The 21,798-nt window shown below is 42.6% G+C and overlaps 1 protein-coding gene across 2 annotated transcripts in view; it reads left to right on the top strand.

The window, feature by feature from the left end:
* The window catches only part of COL5A1 (collagen type V alpha 1 chain), a 237,648-nt gene that overhangs the window by 148,469 nt on the left and 67,381 nt on the right, over positions 1-21,798 (top strand). For both annotated transcript variants that reach the window (XM_073559469.1, XM_073559468.1), the window contains exons 23-26: positions 2,131-2,184; positions 6,117-6,161; positions 8,586-8,639; positions 10,734-10,778. In XM_073559469.1, coding sequence (XP_073415570.1) covers positions 2,131-2,184; positions 6,117-6,161; positions 8,586-8,639; positions 10,734-10,778 — 198 coding nt within the window. The remainder of the gene's footprint in view (positions 1-2,130; positions 2,185-6,116; positions 6,162-8,585; positions 8,640-10,733; positions 10,779-21,798) is intronic.

Here is a 21,798-nt window from a genome sequence, read left to right as displayed (position 1 = left end):
TTATTTTTCTCTACTCTACTCACCTTATTTTTCTCTACTCAATCCAAGAGTACAGGCCCCAACCACGGAGCTTCGAGCTGACGATCTGGCCAATTACTTCAAAGAAAAAATTGACCAGATCCGACAGGAAATTATCTCCAAATCCCCTCATACCATGCACTGTCCTCCCTCCCCCACTGCATCTAACTCACTCTCTGATTTTGAACCAGTCACAGAAGAAGAAGTAAGCAGGCTCCTTGCATCTTCTCGCCCAACTACTTGCACCAGTGACCCATTTCCGTCACATCTCCTCCAGTCCCTTTCCCCTGCTGTCACCCCTCACCTAACTAAAATATTTAACCTCTCTCTCTCTTCTGGTATTTTTCCCTCCTCATTTAAGCATGCCATCATACATCCACTACTTAAAAAACCATCCCTCGACCAAAACTGTGCCGCTAACTATAGACCTGTCTCTAATCTTCCCTTCATCTCTAAACTCCTGGAACGCCTGGTCCACTCCAGTCTTATCCTCTATCTCTCAGAAAACTCTGTTCTCGACCCTCTCCAATCCGGTTTCCGCTCTTTACACTCCACTGAAACTGCCCTCACTAAAGTCTCTAATGATCTGCTAACAGCTAAATCAAATGGTCATTACTCCATGCTAATTCTCTTGGATCTCTCTGCAGCATTCGACACTGTGGATCATCAGCTCCTCCTCACTATGCTCCATTCCATTGGCCTCAAGGACACCGTTCTCTCCTGGTTCTCCTCCTATCTCTCCGACCGCTCCTTTACTGTTTCTTTTGCCGGTTCCTCCTCCTCTCACCTTCCCCTTACTGTTGGGGTTCCTCAAGGATCGGTTCTAGGCCCCCTCCTCTTCTCCTTGTACACTGCCCCTATTGGTCAAACAATCAGTAGATTTGGTTTCCAGTACCATCTCTATGCTGATGACACCCAATTATACGCTTCTTCTCCTGACATCACGACAGCCTTTCTAGAAAACACTGGCGATTGTCTAAACGCTGTGTCTAATATCATGTCCTCACTATATCTGAAACTGAACCTGTCAAAGACTGAACTCCTTGTGTTTCCTCCCGCTACTAATGTACCTACACCCGACATTGCCATTTCCGTGTGTGGTTCCACTATTACTCCCCAGCAACATGCCCGCTGTCTTGGGGTCATACTTGATTCCGAGCTTTCCTTTGCCCCCCACATTCGATCACTGGCTCGCTCTTGTCATCTGCACCTCAAAAACATTTCTAGAATTCGACCTTTTCTTACTTTTGACTCTGCAAAAACTCTTACTGTTTCTCTTATTCATTCTCGTCTCGACTATTGTAACTCTCTTCTAATCGGTCTCCCTCTTACCAAACTCTCCCCTCTCCAATCTGTCTTGAATGCTGCAGCCAGGATCATATTCCTCACCAATCGTTACACCGATGCCTCTACCTTGTGCCAGTCATTACACTGGCTACCCATCCACTCCAGAATTCAGTATAAACTTATTACCCTCACCCACAAAGCCCTCAATGGCTCAGCACCACCCTACATCTCCTCCCTTGTTTCAGTATACCACCCTACCCGCGCCCTCCGTTCTGCTGATGACCTGAGGTTAGTATCCTCAATAGTCAGAACCTCCCACTCCCGTCTCCAAGACTTTACACGTGCCGCGCCAATTCTTTGGAATGCACTTCCCAGGTCAATACGATTAGTCCCCAATCCCCACAATTTTAAGCGTGTCCTGAAAACGCATTTATTCAGACTGGCCTATCACCTCAACACATTAACCTAACCTATCCCTGTGTGGCAGAGCCAAAAGTTTTACCATAGCCAGGTTCCCAGCATCATGTTCCCACATGCTTTATGCATCCATTAGCCCTCTGTGTCTGTACTGTTACACACTTAACATTATGGCTGGTCCATACAATCAGGGCAACTGTTACCACCCACCTTTCGTGTCTACCTCTTTCCTCATAGACTGTAAGCTTGCGAGCAGGGCCCTCACTCCTCTTGGTATTTGTTATAATCTACTGTATGTGATTATTGTTATGCTGTAATGTCTATTGTCTGTACAAATCCCCTCTGAAATGTAAAGTGCTGCGGAATATGTCGGCGCTATAAAAATAAAATTTATTATTATTATTATAGGGACCCCAAGGTGAACCAGGACCCCCTGGTCAGCAAGGAAACCCAGGTGCACAGGTGAGGCTGCTTTATTAGGATATAGGTTTGTAGTCAATAATGTATGCAGAATAAGTAGGGACTGGCACATAAAAGTTGGGTTCATTGGTCACTTAAGCTAACACAACACCCACAGGTCTCAACGTGGGTCAATTAATGTGATGGAGGCCAAACACGACCCGAAGCTACACTTGTCTTAAAAAATATAAAAATAAGCAAAGGAATGCATGGAGGGCGGTAAAGGGCATATAAGAGGAGAATGCACGAGAACAGTGTTGATGGACTAAGAGGATGTGGATGGTTGGGATAGATGGGAAAGAAAACGTTGAGATGGTTTTAGAAGTATAAATGAGATCAGATTATGGGTTTCACATCCAGGCCCACCCTCTTGCCTCCATTACTGTATTGCTAAGATTCACCACATAATAGCCAATGGGACTTGACCTTGACCTTTGAACAGTGATGGAGATATATATTTGTTAGAGCCTCACTTGCCATAAAAAATACCATGCTCCCACACATGTTAAAACCTGCCATTTTTTTCTGCATGTGTCTACATCAGAATACACAATAGCAATCTACTGATTTTGGTGCAGATTTGCTGCAGCGTTTTTTAAATATGTTTGTTAGTACATTAATACTGAGATTCTTCACTTGTAGAAGGTTTTTTTTTGCATGCATGCGTTTTTTTAAGGCTCCTCAAAAATCCTATAGTGAAAAAACTTGCATGAAAAAAATATAGAGGTCAGCAGCGTCTTTGGACGCACATTAGGTCGGAGTCGACATGATGTCACATACACTTTGTTTGAACTGTTAAATGCAATACATTTTCTGCTTTAACAAAAAAATGCAACATCTATGCTACATGGGAACACGGCTCCAATATAGATCCTGTAATTCTGGGATTTGTGTTGCAGTAGATATAATGTGACATATTCTAGTTCCTGCAGATTTCCTTTCCCAGTAGCTTCATCCCTGATCAGTGAATGTCCTTGGTTCCAGTCTTTCTCACACTCGCAGAATAACCTTGTCAGTGCCAACTAGATTTCCCTTCTGTAACCTCTGGTTTTATTTATGAAATGCCCAGATGGTGAAGTGCAAGTGTGAGATTCCCACTGGGCCGCCATCTTGAAGGGTGATCTTCTGGTGACCTTTTTGGAGATTCTGAATTTTAATAGGGACAAACAAATTTACATAAGTAACTTGATGGAAAGACAGATAGATTGATGGCACTGTAGTCATGTCAGGAGCTGCTGCAAATGTTCCTCAGCACTCGTAGAATAAAATGTTATAGGTAAATGTGCAGACATGCGATAGATATGAAAGTCATGGATAGGTATGAGATAGATTGATAATAAATAGTTGTGTTACTGTTCGGGTTGTCCATCCCCCCCAAACACCGGGTATTTGTTGCACTGTCATATGCATGACAGCGCGGCAAACACCGCTTCTGATCGGCGGTAAAGTCATCAACACCTATCTGACTGCCGCGGTTCCCACGCTGTCAAATGACAGCGTGTGCACGCAGCTATGATCCGTGGTATAAAGTTTACCTCTAGTCATTTTAAATATTTAAAAAATACGGTGTAGGGTCCCCTCTATTCTTGATAACCAGCCTTGCTAAAGCTGAAACCTGAGGGCTGCAGCCCCCAGCTGTGAGTTTTGCCTGGCTGGTTACAAAAAAACAGGGCAACCCACTCTGTTTATTTTTAAGTTATTTATTTACACCGCAGGCACCGGCTGATAAACACTTCCATCAGCTGATCCTGCTCTCAATGTTATTAGAGGCAGCAGGCATTGGCTGATAATAGCAGTAGTCCCATCAGCTGACACCAATGACCGGAGGTAAACTTTTTACCTCCGATCATAGCTGCGGGCTCACGTTGTCATTTGACAGCATGGGAACTGTGGCTGTCTTACTGGCGGGGATGATTTTACCGACAATCAGAAGCAACGTTTACCGCGCTGTCATGCAAAAGACAGCGTGGCAAATACTGGATAATAGGGCCCCCCATTCAAGTGAATCAGGTGCCGGGTACTGTTCTGATACTCAGACCCGAACTTTTTGTAACTGTTCAGCCGTACCTGCTGGACCCAAACATCCAGGTGTCCTCCAATCTCTAATAATAGATACAAGAGATAGATATGAGATAGATACAAGAGATACACTACCGTTCAAAAGTTTAGGGTCACTTAGAAATTTCCTTATTTTTTAAAGAAAAGCACAGTTTTTTCCAATGAAGCTAACATTAAATGATTCAGAAATACACTCTATACATTGTTAATGTGGTAAATGAATATTCTAGCTGCAAACGTCTGGTTTGTAATGCAGTGTCTTCATAGGTGTATAGAGGCCCATTTCCAACAACCATCACTCCAGTGTTCTTCTGGTACTTTGTGTTTGCTAACTAAGAAGGCTAATGGATGGTTAGAATACCCTTGAAAACCCTTGTGCAAGTATGTTAGCATAACTGAAAACAGTTTTGCTGATTAGAGAAGCTATAATCCTGAACTTCCTTTGAGCTAGTTGAGAATCTGGAGCATTACATTTGTTGGTTCCATTACACTCTCAAAATGGCGAAAAAAAAGAACTTCCACGTGAAACTCGACAGTCTATTCTTGTTCTTACAAATGAAGGCTATTCCATATGAGAAATTGCCAAGAAACTGAAGATGTCCTACAACGGTGTGTACTACTCCCTTCAGAGGGGAGCACAAACAGGCTCTAACCAGAGTAGAAATAGAAGTGGGAGGCCCCGCTGCACAACTGAGCAAAAAGACAAGTACATTAGAGTCTGTAGTTTGAGAAATCGAAGCCTCACAGGTCCTCAACTGGCAGCTTCATAAAATAGTACATGCAAAATGCCAGTGTCAAAGTCTTCATTGAAGAGGCGACTCCGGGATGCTGGTCTTCAGGGCAGAGTGGCAAAGAAAAATCCATATCTGAGACTGGCTAATAAAAGGAAAAGATTAATATTGGCAAAAGAACACAGACATTGGACAGAGAAAGATTGGAAAAAAGTGTTATGGACAGACGAATCCAAGTTTGAGGGGTTTGGATCACACAGAAGGACATTTGTGAGATGCAGAACAACTGAAAAGATGCTGGAAAAGTGCCTGATGCCATCTGTCAAACATGGTGGAGGTAATGTGATGGTCTGAGGTTGCTTTGGTGCTGGTAATGTGGGAGATTTGTACAAGGTAAAAGGGATTTTGAATAAGGAAGGATATCACTCCATTTTGAAACACCATGCCATGCCCTGTGGACAGAGCTTGATTGGAGCCAATTTCATCCTACAACAGGACAATGACCCAAAGCACACCTCCAAATGATGCAAGAACTATTTAGGGGAGAAGTAGGCAGCTGACATTCTATCTGTAGTGGAGTGGCCAGCGCCGTCACCAGATCTCAACCCCAGTGAGCTGTTGTGGGTGCAGCTTGACCGTATGGTACGCGAAAAGTGCACATCAAGCCAAACCAACTTGTGGGAGGGGCTTCTGGAAGCTTGGGGTGAAATTTCTCCAGATTACCTCAGCAAATAAACTGCTAGAATGCCAAAGGTCTGCAATGCTCTAATTGCTGCAAAGGGAGCATTCTTTGATGAAAGCAAAGTTTGAAGGAGAAAATTATTATTTCAAATAAAAATCTTTTTGTCGGACCTTGTCAATGTCTGGACTAGATTTTAAATTCATTTGGCAACTCATTTGCTTACTAAAAGCATGAGTTTCCATGGAAAACACAAAATTGTCTGGATGACCCCAAACGTTTGAAAGGTAGTGTAGATATGAGATAGATACTTATTCTTTGACTTATGCAATAAACGTACCACTCCTGTATGATTAATGAATTTCTGATTCCTTGCTTTAGATGTTCTCTTTTTCCTCTGATAATGATAAATTATAAATCTTGAAGTCTCTTTCCTGATTATGTGATGTTTCTATTTTTTTCTACAGGGTCTTCCGGGTCCTCAGGGGGCTATTGGGCCACCAGGAGACAAGGTAATTGTAAAATGTCCCAGCTGCTGTGTCCTCCCCACAATAACATGTGTTGTAGAGCAAGGCTCCCGTACAGCAGCATCTGTCCATATATCTTGCCTTTCATGTCAGTACTGGAGACTGGGAGATGTGTAGGGATAAAACATTGACCTCACCCATTAATAACGCTGTTTACATAAATCCTATACGGCCAGAGCTGCAGAGAGCGCTCAGATTTCATGTTTCCATTATGTGATTTATTTTGTGTACAACATGTAATGTAAACTGCACGTTCCTCGCCTGTAACCACCCAAACATGAGCAGAATACATGTGTAACACCATGGATCTCGCTGTCTTCCTGGGTGGTGGGAGCCACCAGGACTGGTAGATAGATGGGGTGTCATCAAGAACTTTCCATGACTCTTTATTTTATATTAAAGACACAATTGGACGATCAGTGAGGCTCCAGTGTGGTGGGATGAACGGAAGCAGAGGTCCTGGCAAAATATAGCATTGCCCTATTAACCCTGATGATTCCTTAAATTCTCATTTTAGGTATAGAATCATCTGCAAGAAGATCACCCATATGCAAAAAGAGCGTGAGGAACATGTAGAGGGGTGTAGGATGATTGTCCCATAAACATCATATATTACCAATAATCCACAGGTGGTGGACGTCTATTGGGGGTCTTCACTAATCACAAATGTACAACCCCTTGTGGCATTTATTGTCTATGCACACTACCGCCCCATTCACACAGGAGACCATAGACTTCTTATTCTTGTAGCCCCCAATGATCGGTTCCCTTATCGCCTACTCTGTAGAGTTAACCGAAAAGTTTATTAGGACTGTGGTCTGACATCCTTGTCGGTACTTCGTGGTAGCCTGACCAGGGTCCTGTGAACTTCCTTGGCCATATCGTTCAGCCATCATTTACCTCTAGCAGCTGCACGAGGACCTGACCTCTGCCTGCACTTGTTAACTTGTGAAATGCCACTGTCATTCTGTGATAGGAGCATTTACAGTGTGTCCCGGGAGCGCGCTGCTCTAACAGCCCATTGGCATACTTACAACGTAATTGCGGAGGGCTGATAGGTTGCCGTGACAGTTGGGGGTCTGCTGAATGGGTTGCCATGACAGCTGAGGGTCATGTTTTAAAAAATATGAAAAAAAATACAAATCAGCCCCTTTTCTCCCTATTAAAAATTAAGAAATAAAATATCACGCCATATCTCGATGTTCATAAAAGTCTGATTTATCAAAATGTAACATTAACCTGATCGGTAAACAGTGTAAATAAAAAATGAAATAAAATCCCTTTTTTGGCTGGCACAATAACTAAAAAAAATGCAATAAAAGGTGATCAAAACATTATATCTACCCCAATATAGTATTGATGAAAACATTGTTTCATGGCACAAAATACAAGCCCTCACACAACCCATCAGCCAAAAATTGAAAACGTCCCAGCTCTTGAATAATAGCAGCTAGAAAAATGTTTTATCTTACAAATTTCTGAATATATTTTTTGCCACTTAAATAACTTAAAAAAACTGTGCATGTTTGGTATCTCCGTAATCGTATTGACCTGGAGAATCTTTTTTCCAGATCCTATTCACTAAATAATGAACTCTGCAAATAAAAAAAATTCTAACTATTGCACAATTGTGCTTTTTTTTTCACTATTTCTCAGCACTTGGATTTTTTTCCCCACTTTTCAGTATATTACATGATAAAATAAGTGTTTGTGGGACAAATGATCAAAATACAACTAATCCACAAAAAACAAGCCCTCATTAGGTATATCAAATGGAAAATAAGTTATGGATCTTGGAAGTTGGAGGTGAGCGCAAAAAACATAAAAAGGAAAAACGTCTGGTCAGGAAGGGGTTAAGAGATTTTTGGTACAGAGTAACGTACTCTGCCCAAAATGTATGTGATGTCCAGGTTTATCAGGTCATAATAGGTGGGTTGCAGTACATGGACCCACACTTATTTCCTGGATCCTGCTCCAGCCGCTCTTGATGCTGCATAATACAAGGAGCATTTTCTGATAAATATGATAATTACATTCATCCCTTGTACCAGGAATAGAAACATTTCATATTCCTTCTAGCCTGAGAATATTTATATCATTTCCCTAAGATGGAAAATACATAGAAATTATTATTGTTCACAGGATAAAAAATAAAATCTGCGATTACTCTGCATTTGATGTTTTCAGTCGCTTTACACTCCGGCTCCTCTGACCGCCGCTCAGCATCTATATGGGTTGCTAATAATTATTTTCAGGAATTCAAAGCTGTAATGATGAGCGCACACATTTACATAACTTTCCATATTCATAAGGACTGAATGTTGATGTTATTTTGATGCAAAACGTTATGAAATATTGTTTGCTGAGGCATAAGCTGCAAGTCTGAATTTATCTTCTTGTGATTTTCAGGGACCTTTGGGAAAACCTGGTTTACCTGGAATGCCGGGAGCAGATGGTCCACCTGTAAGTGTAACGTCCCTCTCCTCTCCATATGATGGGTATGACTGGGAATGTTCATCTCTATTTCTACCTGCCACGTCCCTCAGAGGACGACGATTAACATAATGCAAAGGAAGATACCTGTCTGTGAAAAAAGATTATCGAGAAGGGTCAAGTTCCCAAGAGTGAGACCCTGCAGCTGTTCTATGGGGAAGGCCTCTTATGTACCCTACAAACACAGGAATGAGGAACTGAGAGGAAAAAAAGAGTGCCAATACACTGTCTGGTACCTGACAGATTTTATTTTCCCCCTACACCTGAAAGAAAGCCACTGTCAGATTCTGTCCTCCTCTTCCTCCAGACTTCTCTGTCCTACTCTCTTTTTTCCAGACTTCTCTATCCTCCTCTTCCTCCAGACTTCTCTGTCCTCCTCTTCCTCCAGACTTCTCTGTACTCCTCTTCCTCCAAACTTCTCTGTCCTCCTCTTCCTCCAGACTTCTCCATCCTTCTCTTCCTCTGGACTCCTCTGTCCTCCTCTTCCTCTGGACTCCTCTGTCCTCCTCTACCTCCGGACTCGTCTGTCCTCTGCCTCCAGACTCCTCTGTCCTCCTCTGCCTCCAGACTCCTCTGTCCTCCTCTGCCTCCAGCCTCCTCTGTCCTCCTCTGCCTCCAGACTGCTCTGTCCTCCTCTTACTCCAGACTCTTCTGTCCTCCTCTTACTCCAGAGTCCTCTGTCCTCGTCTGCCTCCAGACTCCTCTGTCCTCCTCTTCCTCCAGACTCCTCTGTCCTCCTCTTCCTCCAGACTCCTCTGTCCTCCTCTTACTCCAGACTCCTCTGTCCTCCTCTGCCTCCAGACTCCTCTGTCCTCCTCTGCCTCCAGACTCCTCTGTCCTCCTCTTACTCCAGACTCCTCTGTCCTCCTCTTACTCCAGACTCCTCTGTCCTCATCTTACTCCAGACTCCTCTGTCCTCCTCTTACTCTAGACTCCTCTGTCCTCCTCCTCTGTACCCCTTCAGATCCTGCTGAAGTGGCTTATCACCCAGGAATCGTGTTTGATGCTTAAGGAAAACCCCTTAGACATTAGATAGTTTCCTGATCTTACCAAAATTGTTGGTTTATTCTGACTGTAATCGTTTTGGTTTTTTTTACTAAAGTCTGCAGTCACTCTACATAACAGCAGACTTTAGAATCCTGACAGAGTACAGAACACACACTGTCAGGATTCATCAGTAATATTGTCGAGAGTGGCTGACGAATTGTATACTTCCGGCCACATTGCAGCTAGATGTGTCTGCCTCCATCATCAGAAGTGAGTTGGAAAAAGTTAGTCACGTCTAGTCGGCATGTGTCCACATCTTTGTAAATTGCTTCATTGTGGTCACATGACCACCCACTGTCACCGGTGAATTTTGACAGCATGCACTCTGAACTGTATCAGGAATCTGCAATTACTTATTGACTGCTGACTTCTACTGGAAGAATTGAAAACCCCATTAAATTTGTGTATCTGTGTCTTTCAGCACTTTTGTCTCTTTTATGAAACAGGAACCAATAAAATAAAGCTGATTCTCGCCAACACTGATTAGAAGGATATGAAGGATAGAGCCCATCTTGCCTTTTGTTATGGGACCTTGGTCTTATCCACTGTTTATAGATAGAAATGAATGTATGTAGGTGTACATTGATGTCCAGTATCGTAGTTCTCTCTCACCATGTACGACAGCTGCAGCTTTTAGCTTCCGCCCCTCATTGCTTTTAAAAGTATGACCCCCACATTTCATAATAAAAAAGACTATAGTCAGGCACTTATCAGTGGCTGCCACATGTGGAGCTGCTGCTCAGACCATTTCAGCATTATGGTGGGAGTTACATGCACTGAGCATCAAGAACCAGAATTCCAGATAAAGTTTTGAGAGCAGAATTTTTTTTAACAAGGTAAGAAATAGGTAAATGTCAGCCACGGGCAGTAATGTGGATCCATTCCTTCCATGATGGTATGCAACCTTCATGTTCTTATAATCCATGTTGGCGGCTGCTGTTGGTGAGATGTGAGGAGGCTGCATGTAGTGATCTCACTAGTGATAAGAAATATCACCATTTCTTCTTCATATTACAGGGTCATCCAGGTAAAGAAGGCCCCTCAGGAGAAAAAGGATCTCAGGTAAAGAGGTTGTGTCTGCAATACACTGATATATCAGCTACATAGTCATAACCCAGCAATTACAGACATCAGAGAAGCTGCTGTGTGTGAAAGTAGTGACCCACAGGTCTCAAGAGAAGCTGGAGTGCAAGATTTTCTTCTTGTATATAGTGGTCTGGAGCATGCGGGAATATCCTCGGTGTCTCCTGTGTAATGTTATATATGTACAGATGGTATAACCTGGGCATCTCCTGTATATAATTATATATGTACAGATGGTATAACCTGGGCATCTCCTGTATATAATTATACATGTACAGCTGGTATAACCTGGGCATCTCCTGTATATAATTATACATGTACAGCCGGTATAACCTGGGCATCTCCTGTATATAATTATATATGTACAGCCAGTATAACCTGGGCATCATCTGTATGTACTTATATTTGTACAGCTAGTATAACCTGGGCATCTCCTGTATATAATTATATATGTACAGCTGGTATAACCTGGGCATCTCCTATATATAATTATATATGTACAGCAGGTATAACCTGGGTATCTCCTATATATAATTATATATGTACAGCTGGTATAACCTGGGCATCTCCTATATATAATTATTTATCTATAGCTGGTATAACCTGGGTATCTCCTATATATAATTATTTATCTATAGCTGGTATAACCTGGGTATCTCCTGAATATAATTATAAATGTACAGCCGGTATAACTTGGGCTTCTTTTGTATATAATTATATATGTACAGCTGATATAAATCAATTTATTGGACCATCAAGAACTTCAAAGTGGAAATTTCAATTGGTAGGCTTCAAGGCACCCAAAAAAGTCCAGCAAGTGCTAGGACTGTCTCCTGAAGAGGATTCAGCTACAGGATCGTTTCAACACCAGTGCAGAGCTTGCTCAGGAATAGCAGCAGTCAGGTGTCTCTACATTAGCACACACAGCGAGGCAAAGACTTTTGGAGGTTGCTTGGTGTCAAGAAAGGCAGCAAATAAGTCACTTATTTCCAAGATAAACATCATAATTGTAGAATTCGAACTATAAAGGCCCTGTTGCACTAAATGATGCACCAGCGATCCCGACAACGATAGGACCTTGTCAGGATCACTGGTGCATCGCTACATGATCGCTGGTGAGCTGCCAAACAGGCAAATCTCACCAGCGATCAGCACCAGCGAGGACGCTGGTGTCTAAGGTAAATATCGGGTTACTAAGCAGTGCGCGTCACTTAGTTACCCGATGTGTATCTTAGAAACCTGCGTGACGCACGCCGCTTAGTAACCCGATAATTACCTTAGAGACCAGCTCCCAGCGCCTGCTTAGAGCGCTGGGAGCCTCGCTGATCGTTGGCTCCCGCTGCCACACGCAGCGATGCGCGCTGGCCAGCGGGAGACCAGCGATCAAAAAACGGCCGTGCACGATCAGCGATACCCGGCAGGGGGGCCGGTCGCTGATCCCCGTCACACACAGCGATCTCGCTAGCGAGATCGCTGTGTGTGACGGGGCCTTAAGAAGCATTTTTTAACCAGAAAAACTCTCGTTAAAAAGTGTGTTAATCTTATAGTCCACAGGCAGCTTCCTGTGACGGAGGAGAACACTGACATTGTGTCCTCCCCGATCATGGAGAGAGGTCCCTTATCTCCTCCTGGTCTGCACTGATCTGTGTGATTAGAACAGAGCAGCAGAGGGAGCTTACCGACCGACCGGAACACAGGCTGCAGGAGGTGAGCAGCTGAAGGAGCTTCTGCATCAGTAATTCTAGGGCCTTCCAGGTCATGTGACTGATCACATGACTTGAAGGTGCTTGAGTTAATCAAGCGGAAAGTCCTGCAACTGCTCAACTCCTGCAGCTTCCATGGAGGTCCCATTTCGGAAATGCAAGATGTGTTACTGTAAAGTGTATGTGTGTGTGTGTGAGTAAATGTGCCTGTAACAGAGCTGTGTATATCTGTGTGCATGTAGTTTGTATGTAGCAGTGCCATGTATATCTATGGGCATGTAGCAGAGCCTTGCAAGCTTATGGGCATGTAGCAGAGCCGTGTATATCTATGGGCATGTAGCAGAGCCTTGCAAGCTTATGGGCATGTAGCAGAGCCGTGTATATCTTTGGGCATGTAGCAGAGCCTTGCAAGCTTATGGGCATGTAGCAGAGCCGTGTATATCTATGGGCATGTAGCAGAGCCTTGCAAGCTTATGGGCATGTAGCAGAGCCGTGTATATCTATGGGCATGTAGCAGAGCCTTGCAAGCTTATGGGCATGTAGCAGAGCCGTGTATATCTTTGGGCATGTAGCAGAGCCTTGCAAGCTTATGGGCATGTAGCAGAGCCGTGTATATCTATGGGCATGTAGCAGAGCCTTGCAAGCTTATGGGCATGTAGCAGAGCCGTGTATATCTATGGGCATGTAGCAGCGGCAAGTATGTGTATGGGCATGTAGCAGCGGCAAGTATGTGTATGGGCATGTAGCAGCGGCAAGTATGTGTATGGGCATGTAGGAGAGCTGAGTGTGTACTGTATAGTACACACTGCAGAGACATGAACAATAGATTTATTACCTCCCTATTTTACCCTAGTATATTCAAATTAGTGATAACGACCACTCCACTTTACACCACTATGGAAGTTTTAATCAACAGGAAAAATGTTTTTCCTATTTTCTGCTGTCTAAACCTGGGGTGCGTCTTATAGTCCAAAACATATTGTATATGTACAGCTAGTATAACCTTGGTATTCTCTGTATATAATTGTATATACCGTATGTACAGCTGTCATAATTCGGGCATCTGCTATATATAATTATAGTCATGGCCGAAAGTGTTAGCACCATTGAAATTGTTTCACAAAATGAAGTATTTCTCCCAGAATGTTATTGCAATTACACACGTTTTGTTATACATATGTTTTTTTCCTTTGTGTGTACTGGAACAATAAAAAAAGCAGAGAGAAAAGGCAAATTGGACGTCATTTCACACAAAACTGAAAAATGGTCTGGACAAAATTATTGGCAAAAGAGAGAGAGAGGAAGTAGTCACCAGCATGGAACTGCATACAGTTAAAAATTCAGATTTATTCAAAACATTCTTAAAATAAAATCGTAACTTGGTACGTGATAGGGATGGGGTCCCTGGTTATTCAACCAATGTGTTTCGACCATACAGGTCTTAGTCGAAACGCGTCAGTTAAATAACCAGGGACCCCATCCCTATCATGTACCAAGTTAAGACTTTATTTTAAGAATGTTTTTGAATAAACTGGAATTTTAACCGCATGTAGTTCCACGCTGGAGTCTCTTTTGCCATGGGTAACGCCTTTGATCAGGGCAGCTCTGTGCGTGGTTGAACTCTGGATTTCTACTGAGACTGGTGAGCTGACTTTTCCCATGTCCCCCTTACCTTCTATATTTATTGGACAAAATTATTGGCACCCTCAATTTAATATTTGTTTGCAAATCCTTTGGAATAAATGCCTGCAATCAATCGCTTGTGTGAGGTAGCGCTGTCATTTAAGTAGGGGATCACTCGCTTGGCAGCCACAAAATCAGATCCGGCACAGGTTTTCCATAAGCTCAGAACGGTCCATGCGGTTTATTAAACATCATATACCATGACCAGCAATATATAAACGGCATAGCGTCCACGACAGAGCTTCACTCTGTTAGCAATGTCCAATACGTAGGCTTTTCAGCCTCACAGTTATATCTCACCCCGTCAGGGTTCTCTCATGGCTGCTTCTCCATACTGCAGACATTCATTCCCTCCAGGGAACTCTCAGGCACTTGCAGCCATTACTCACAGCATCCACACGTGCTGTCAGGCAGGAAGCCCCACCTCAGCGGGACCTTCCACACTGGACCAACCAGGTCCCAGCATTCACCACCTGCGACCTACCCTGGCCACATTATATGGTTCATAGCCACGCCCACTGGGTCACATGACTCTGACCTCATCACAGGTCCTTCAAGCCTTTACACACTCTTTCCAACAGTGCTTTAAACACACCCCCTGGGTGGGTTTGTAGGTAACCAGGCTCGCCCATCTCTCTAGTTACCTGGAGACTTCTCCCTTACACATTGAAACAACACCTCAGCAATATCATTGCTGAACAACACATAAGTCTCCATCCCAAAGCCACCCACTTTGGAATACATAACGGCCATTCCGTATTCTGCCATTCATCCTTTCTCCTGGGACATCCACACAGCGCCCCCTAGCGGACTCAGTGGTTACGACACCACTGTGCTGAAAACGCCCCCCTATGCTTATTCACGAATCATTGTCCCAGAAGTAGGCAAAGGAGGGAGAGTGGTGGAGCACCGGGTCACAGGAGGCAGGAGCCGACAGCTGCGGCTGTAACTGTGCCAGCTGCTAAAGAGAAATTAATATTCACTGCACTGGCAATGAATATTCATTTCTCTTATAGCGCACGCACAGTTACAGCCGGAGCCGCCGGCTCCTGCCTCCTGTGACCCGATGCTCCGCTGCTCTACCTCCAGCTTCCAGCAGTTGTAAAAGAAAACAACAACTCCTATTTACCTTCCCTGCGCGCCCTCGCAGCATCTAGTTGTTCTGGCTTCCAGCAGTTCCTATGGCGATCACATGTCCTGATTGAGGGGAAAGAGGTGAATATTCATTACCTTAATGAGTGGGGGTCACGTGAACGCTCGGCTGCAGGAGCTGCTGGAAGCCAAAACAGCAAGATGCTGCGAGGGCATGCAGGGAAGGAAAGTACAATTTTATTTTTTTTTTAATGTTTTTCTCATGGGGGGCCATGCTTTCAAGCATAGGTATGAGGAGCCATGCATACCAGGACTGGGATGAATAGCCATGCATACAAGGATAGGGGTGAGGGGACAATGCATGACCCGGCTTATACTCGAGTCAATATGTTTTCCCAGTTTTTCGTGGCCAAATTAGGTGCCTCTGCTTATGCTCGGGTCGGCTTATACTCAAGTATATATGGTAATTATATGTGTACAGCTGATATAACCTGGGTATCTTCTGTATATAATTATAAGTGTACAGCTGGTATAACCTCGGTATCTTCCGTGTATAATTATACAGCTCTGGCAAAAAACAAGAGACCACTTTCACATGTTCCGTTTGATTTTTCTCTTTATAGGTATATTTTTGAGTAAAATGTGAATTGTTCTTTTAGTCTACAAACTTCTGACAACATGTCTCCAAATTACCAAGCAATAAATTTTGTTTGTTTTTTTTTCTACAAAGGAGAAAAGGTCAAAATTACAAAAAAAAAAAAAAAAGTAGTGCTTTCAGACCTCAAATAATGCAAAGAAAACAAGTTCATGATCATTTAGAAACAACAATACTAATGTTTTAACTCAGGAAGAGTTCAGAAATCAATATTTTGTGGAATAACCATGATTTTTAATCACAGCTGTCACGTGTCTTGGCATGCTTTCCACCAGTCTTTCACACTGCTTCTGGCGCAAAAATGTAAGCAGCTCTTCTTTGTTTGATGGCTTGTGACTATCCATCATCCTCTTTATTACATTCCAGAGGTTTTCAATGGGGTTCAGGTCTGGAGAATGGGCTGGCCATGACAGTGATTTGATGTGGTGGTCTCTTAATTTTTGCCAGAGCTGTATATGTGCAACTGGTATAACCCAGGCATCACCTGTATATAATTATATATAACAGATGCAATAAATTATACATCTCCTTGTAGAAAAATTATTAAAATTTGGGAGTCCTCGGGTATCAACCACTGAGGACTCTCAAATTTTTTTTTTTTTTTTATCTACTGGCTAACATGGTACAAAGTTGTATATTTTCCTACATCTCCTTGTAGATGTTGTTTTCCCTGTTTGCAGGATGATATATTAGTTTGTGTCTGTTTTATCTCTCTTTGTTCTTGCACATTAGCTTCTGGAGCGTGCACTTTTGTGGTGCTGTTCAACAATGTGGCCACCAGGTGGTAGCGCTGTTCCTCTTTCTGAGCTGCACATTCCCTTCCGCTGGTTTACCTATAATATACTGTTTAATAAAGCAGAACTTTGGCCTCGGGTGTGAGAGAAGAAGAGTTAATCAGCTCTCCATTACATTATCATGTTTTATACCATGAATTATCAATCGCACGCATAGACGTCACACACATTTTTTTTTTACATTGGTTTGGTCATTATCTTGTTCAATGGATGACGATTTTGTCCTGTGAGAGAGGATAAAGGGAGTACAATATAATAATGAAAAGTCCATTGGTTATAGTATTTGCTGAGCCTTCTGTCTGAGTCGGGTATGTGATTGTCTCTTTTGCTATAAGGACTTGTTTGGTCTGCACTTTGATGGCACCGTTACCCCACAGATGGCCCCATATCGCCAGCAGGTCTTATTGGCCATTGCCCTTTTAATTTCAGGTCTTCCTTACCTATGTATAGCAGAGCTGTCGTGTGCCCCGCCAGCATCGGGTTCATCAGCAGCAACTTATTACCTGCCCTGGGATATAAGGAATAAAACGCTTTCGAATTTACATAAATCTTCTATTTCCCGCAGACTCTTTCATGTTCTTCCTACATATGACAGGCCCAACAACCATAAAATATTACAAATTAAAATGCGGCAGGAAGTATATGTTTTTTCCTTGCCTTTTTTTTTTTACTTCTTCCCTGTGGGCCCTAAAGTAAAGAGATTCATTTTAAAAATAGGAATCGCACCCCAGGCCGAATCTGACAGCTTGCATTTGATTAAACACTGCGCAGGAATGAGTGACAGGTTATGTCTGCAGAGGGAAGCGATCACCAGGCTGACCTACAAATCACAAAATGCTGGAGAAAGTTTCTGTGAGGAGCCCTGTACGGCGGATAACACCACCCTGCGGTGAGGCCGCCATTTATTGCTTCCGATTGCTCAATTCTTTCAGTTACACATTTCAATTAAATTCCCTAATACCCAGCACTAATATATTGGATTGTTATCCTGGTCTTCCCTGTCCATCGATATGCATCTAAAGTTGAGAAGTAGGATTTTCAGTGTTTATAATGCTGGCCTGCCCATCAATATGTGTGAAATGTCTCCGTCCCTATAGAGATTATCCTGGTGTTCAGAACTTGTCTCTATTGAGGAGTAAAATTGGTGGCACTAAGTTTATTGTGCACCTTTAATGATATTCAGACCTCTTGTGATTTTTATAACCTGCTCCTGATATAGAATTTTCTGTTGTGGAGTGTCCCTCCCTGTAATGTATGCTGGATATGGGATCATATATGTGCAGGATGGTGCTCCAGTTTCATGTCCTGTCCTCTTCTAGGGCCCATGCTGACAGAGACACTGAGAACTGTGGGAACTTTGTTCTGTTAATTATGCTTTTATGTTTTACACCCTCCTCATACTCTCTCCTCCCTATGTACAGTGAAGGAAATAATTATTTGATCCCTTGCTGAATTTGTAAGTTTGCCCACTGACAAAGACATGAACAGTCTCTAATTTTAAGGGTAGGTTAATTTTAACATTGAGAGAATATCAAAAATAAAATCCAGAAAATCATATTGTATAAATTGTATTTGCAGTGAGAAATAAGTATTTGATCCCCTACCAACTATTAAGAGTTCTGGCTCCTACAGACCAGTTAGACGCTCCTAATAAACTCGTTACCTGCATTAAAGACAGCTGTCTTACATAGTTACCTTTATAAAAGACTCCTGTCCACAGACTCAATTAATCAGTCAGACTCTAACCTCTACAACATGAGCAAAACCAAAGAGCTTTATAAGAATGTTAGTGACAAGATCACAGAGCTGCACAAAGCTGGAATGGGCTACAAAACCATAAGTAATAATCTGGGTGAAAAGGAGACAAGTGTTGGTGCAATAGTAAGAAAATGGAAGAAATAAAAAATGACTGTCAATCGTCATTGAGCTGGGGCACCATGCAAAATCTCACCTTGTGGGGTATCCTTGATCATGAGGAGGGTGAGAGATCAGTCTAAAACTGCACGGGGGAACTTGCTAATGATGTCAACGCAGCTGGGACCGCAGTCATCAAGAAAACCATTGGTAACACATTACATCATAAAGGTTTAAAATCCTGCAGTGCCCGCAAGGTCCCCCTGCTCAAGAAGGCACATGCGCAGGCCCGTCTGAAGTTTGCCAATGAACACCTGGATGATTCTTTCAGTGATTGGGAGAAGGTGCTGTGGTCAGATGAGACAAAAATTGAGCTCTTTGGCATTAACTCAACTCGCCATGTTTGGAGGAAGAGAAATGCTACCCATGACCCAAAGAACACCTTCCCCACTGTCAAGCATGGAGGTGGAAACATTATGTTTTGGGGGTGTTTTTCTGCTAAGGGCACAGGACTACTTCACCGCATCAGTGGGAGAATGGATGGAGCCATGCACCCTTAAATCCTGAGTGACAACCTTCTTCCCTCCACCAGGACATTAAAAATGGGTCGTGGCTGGGTCTTCCAGCAAGACAATGACCCAAAACATACAGCCATGGCAACAAAGGAGTGTCTCAAAAAGAAGCACATTAAAGTCATGGAGTGGCCTAGCCAGTCTCCAGACCTTAATCCCATAGAAAACTTATGGAGGGAGTTGAAGCTCCGAGTTACCAAGCGACAGCCTCAAAATATTAATGATTTAGAGATGATCTGCAAAGAGGAGTGGACCAAAATTCCTCCTGACATGTGCGCAAACCTCATCAACTACAAAAACGTCTGACTGCTGTGCTTGCCAGCAAAGTATTAAGTCTTGTTTGCCAGAGCGATCAAATACTTATTTCTCACTGTAATGAGAAATATATAATTTATACAATGTGATTTTCTGGATTTTATTTTTGATATTCTATCTCTCAATGTTAAAATTAACCTACCCTTAAAATTATAGACTGTTCATGTCTTTGTCAGTGGGCAAACTTACAAAATCAGCAAGGGATCAAATAATTACTGTATTTCCTTCACTGTACATACATGCTGCCTGTTTGATCTGCTGTGCCTGAAGACATGGATGCCTTTCTCCCTGCCAGGATGCAGCAGGACAGCTAGCTATGCACAAGAGTTATACAGACTCTGCAGATGAAACTAAAGGCTTTGCTTCTTTTTTCTTTTTTTTTTAAATCAGATCATACAAATTTTTAATTTTCAATTGTCATGTATGACATAATAATTCCATAGTATAAAAGACAGACAAAATATCACATCTTCAATTCCCTATCCCTCCTAACATTCCAGAGAGGACATTTTTCATTTATACAGCAATTCTAGAATAAAGGAGTATACAATTAATTTTTAATGTGGGGGAGGGGTGGGGAAAGACGGCTAACACATAGGAAATAGTGATGAGAGAACGTGCTCGGATAAGATGTGTTCTCCGAGCACGCTTGTGTGCTAACTGAGTGACTTCGGCGTGCTCCAAAACTATGTTCTAGTCCCTGCAGCTGCATGTCTCGCGGCTGTTACACAGTTGCAACACATGCAAGGATCGCCTAATAAACAGGGAATCCCTGCACCCTGCATGCGTTACGGCTGTCTAAGAGCCACGAGACATGCAGCTGCAGAGACTCGAACATATTTTTCGAGCACGTCGAAGACACTTAGTTAGTACACAAGCGTGCTTTGATAACACCTTATCCAAGCACGGTCACTCATCACTATTAGGAAATAATATAGAATATATGCGATCTTAAGGCCACAATCACTTTGTCAGTATTTCACATCAGTATTTGGAAACGAAAAACAGGAGTGGGTTATAAATACAGAAGTGGTGACGTGTTTCTATTATACTTTTCCTCTGATTGTTCCACTCCTGGTTTTGGCTTACAAATGCCGAGGTACAATACTGACCAAATACTGAACATGTGTACGTGGCCTTATTAAAAGCTCTGTGGGCAGCCCTGGAGTATCAAGTCAAGGACTCCGTGTTTTTCCAAATTTGTGAATAGAGTTACGTTTATGATGGACTCCTCTTTCCATATTGTATTACCTATACCTCATAGTAGGTCTTCCATAGATGGAGGTTCTGTGTCTAACCAAGGAAACGCAAGAAGATCATGTGCTTGACACCGAATACGAGAGATACCTATGGATAAGGGGCAAGTCAGGATCCATCTTCAAATTATCCCAATATACATCTACGAGAATCTTTTAATCCATACACCCTTTCTGTCAAGGAGAGGTCCATTTAGGAACAATGTCATATTTGTCTACATTCCCATATTATATGCATGATATGAGCATCATCCATCCCACGCTTAGGGCATTTTGCATCATGGCGATATCCTATCTAGTGTAGAAAGCTTGGAGTCTTATGCACTCTGAATTACATATAGATGAGAGCCCTTGAGCCTCACAGGGCTATAGTTTGGGGACTGTTTCTAAAAATCTCTCTCCATTGCTCCACCGATACAGGGCCAAAATCCGCCTCCCATTTAGCTTGAGCTGTCAGGGGGTGATTATCCAGTTGTGATGACAATATACACTTGTATATGATAGTTATTAAAGCCGTTACCCTTTGTATAGCCTGTAGAAGCCATAGTATTAGGGGATGTTGTTGTACAGTCTTATGTAAAAGTTTGGGCACCCCTATTAATGTTAACCTTTTTTCTTTATAACAATTTTGGTTTTTGCAACAGCTATTTCAGTTTCATATATCTAATAACTGATGGACTCAGTTATATTTCTGGATTCAAATGAGGTTTATTGTACTAACAGAAAATGTGCAATCTGCATTTAAACAAAATCTGACCGGTGCAAAAGTATGGGCACCCTTATCATTTTCTTGATTTGAACACTCCTAACTACTTTTTACTGACTTCCTGAAGCACTAAATTGGTTTTGTAACCTCATTGAGCTTTGAACTTCATAGCCAGGTGTATCAAATCATGAGAAAAGGTATTTAAGGTGGCCACTTGCAAGTAGTTCTCCTATTTGATTCTCCTATGAAGAGTGGCATCATGGGCTCCTCAAAACAACTCTCAAATGATCTGAAAACAAAGATTATTCAGCATAGCTTTTCAGGGGAAGGATACAAAAAGTTGTCTCAGAGATTTAACCTGTCAGTTTC

Source organism: Dendrobates tinctorius, unplaced genomic scaffold, assembly GCF_039654945.1.
Source record: "Dendrobates tinctorius isolate UK_male_01 unplaced genomic scaffold, ASM3965494v1 ptg000013l, whole genome shotgun sequence".
Lineage (NCBI taxonomy): Eukaryota > Metazoa > Chordata > Amphibia > Anura > Dendrobatidae > Dendrobates > Dendrobates tinctorius.
The sequence above is the reverse complement of the archived record's forward strand: the minus strand, read 5'-3'. Positions and strand labels throughout refer to the sequence as shown.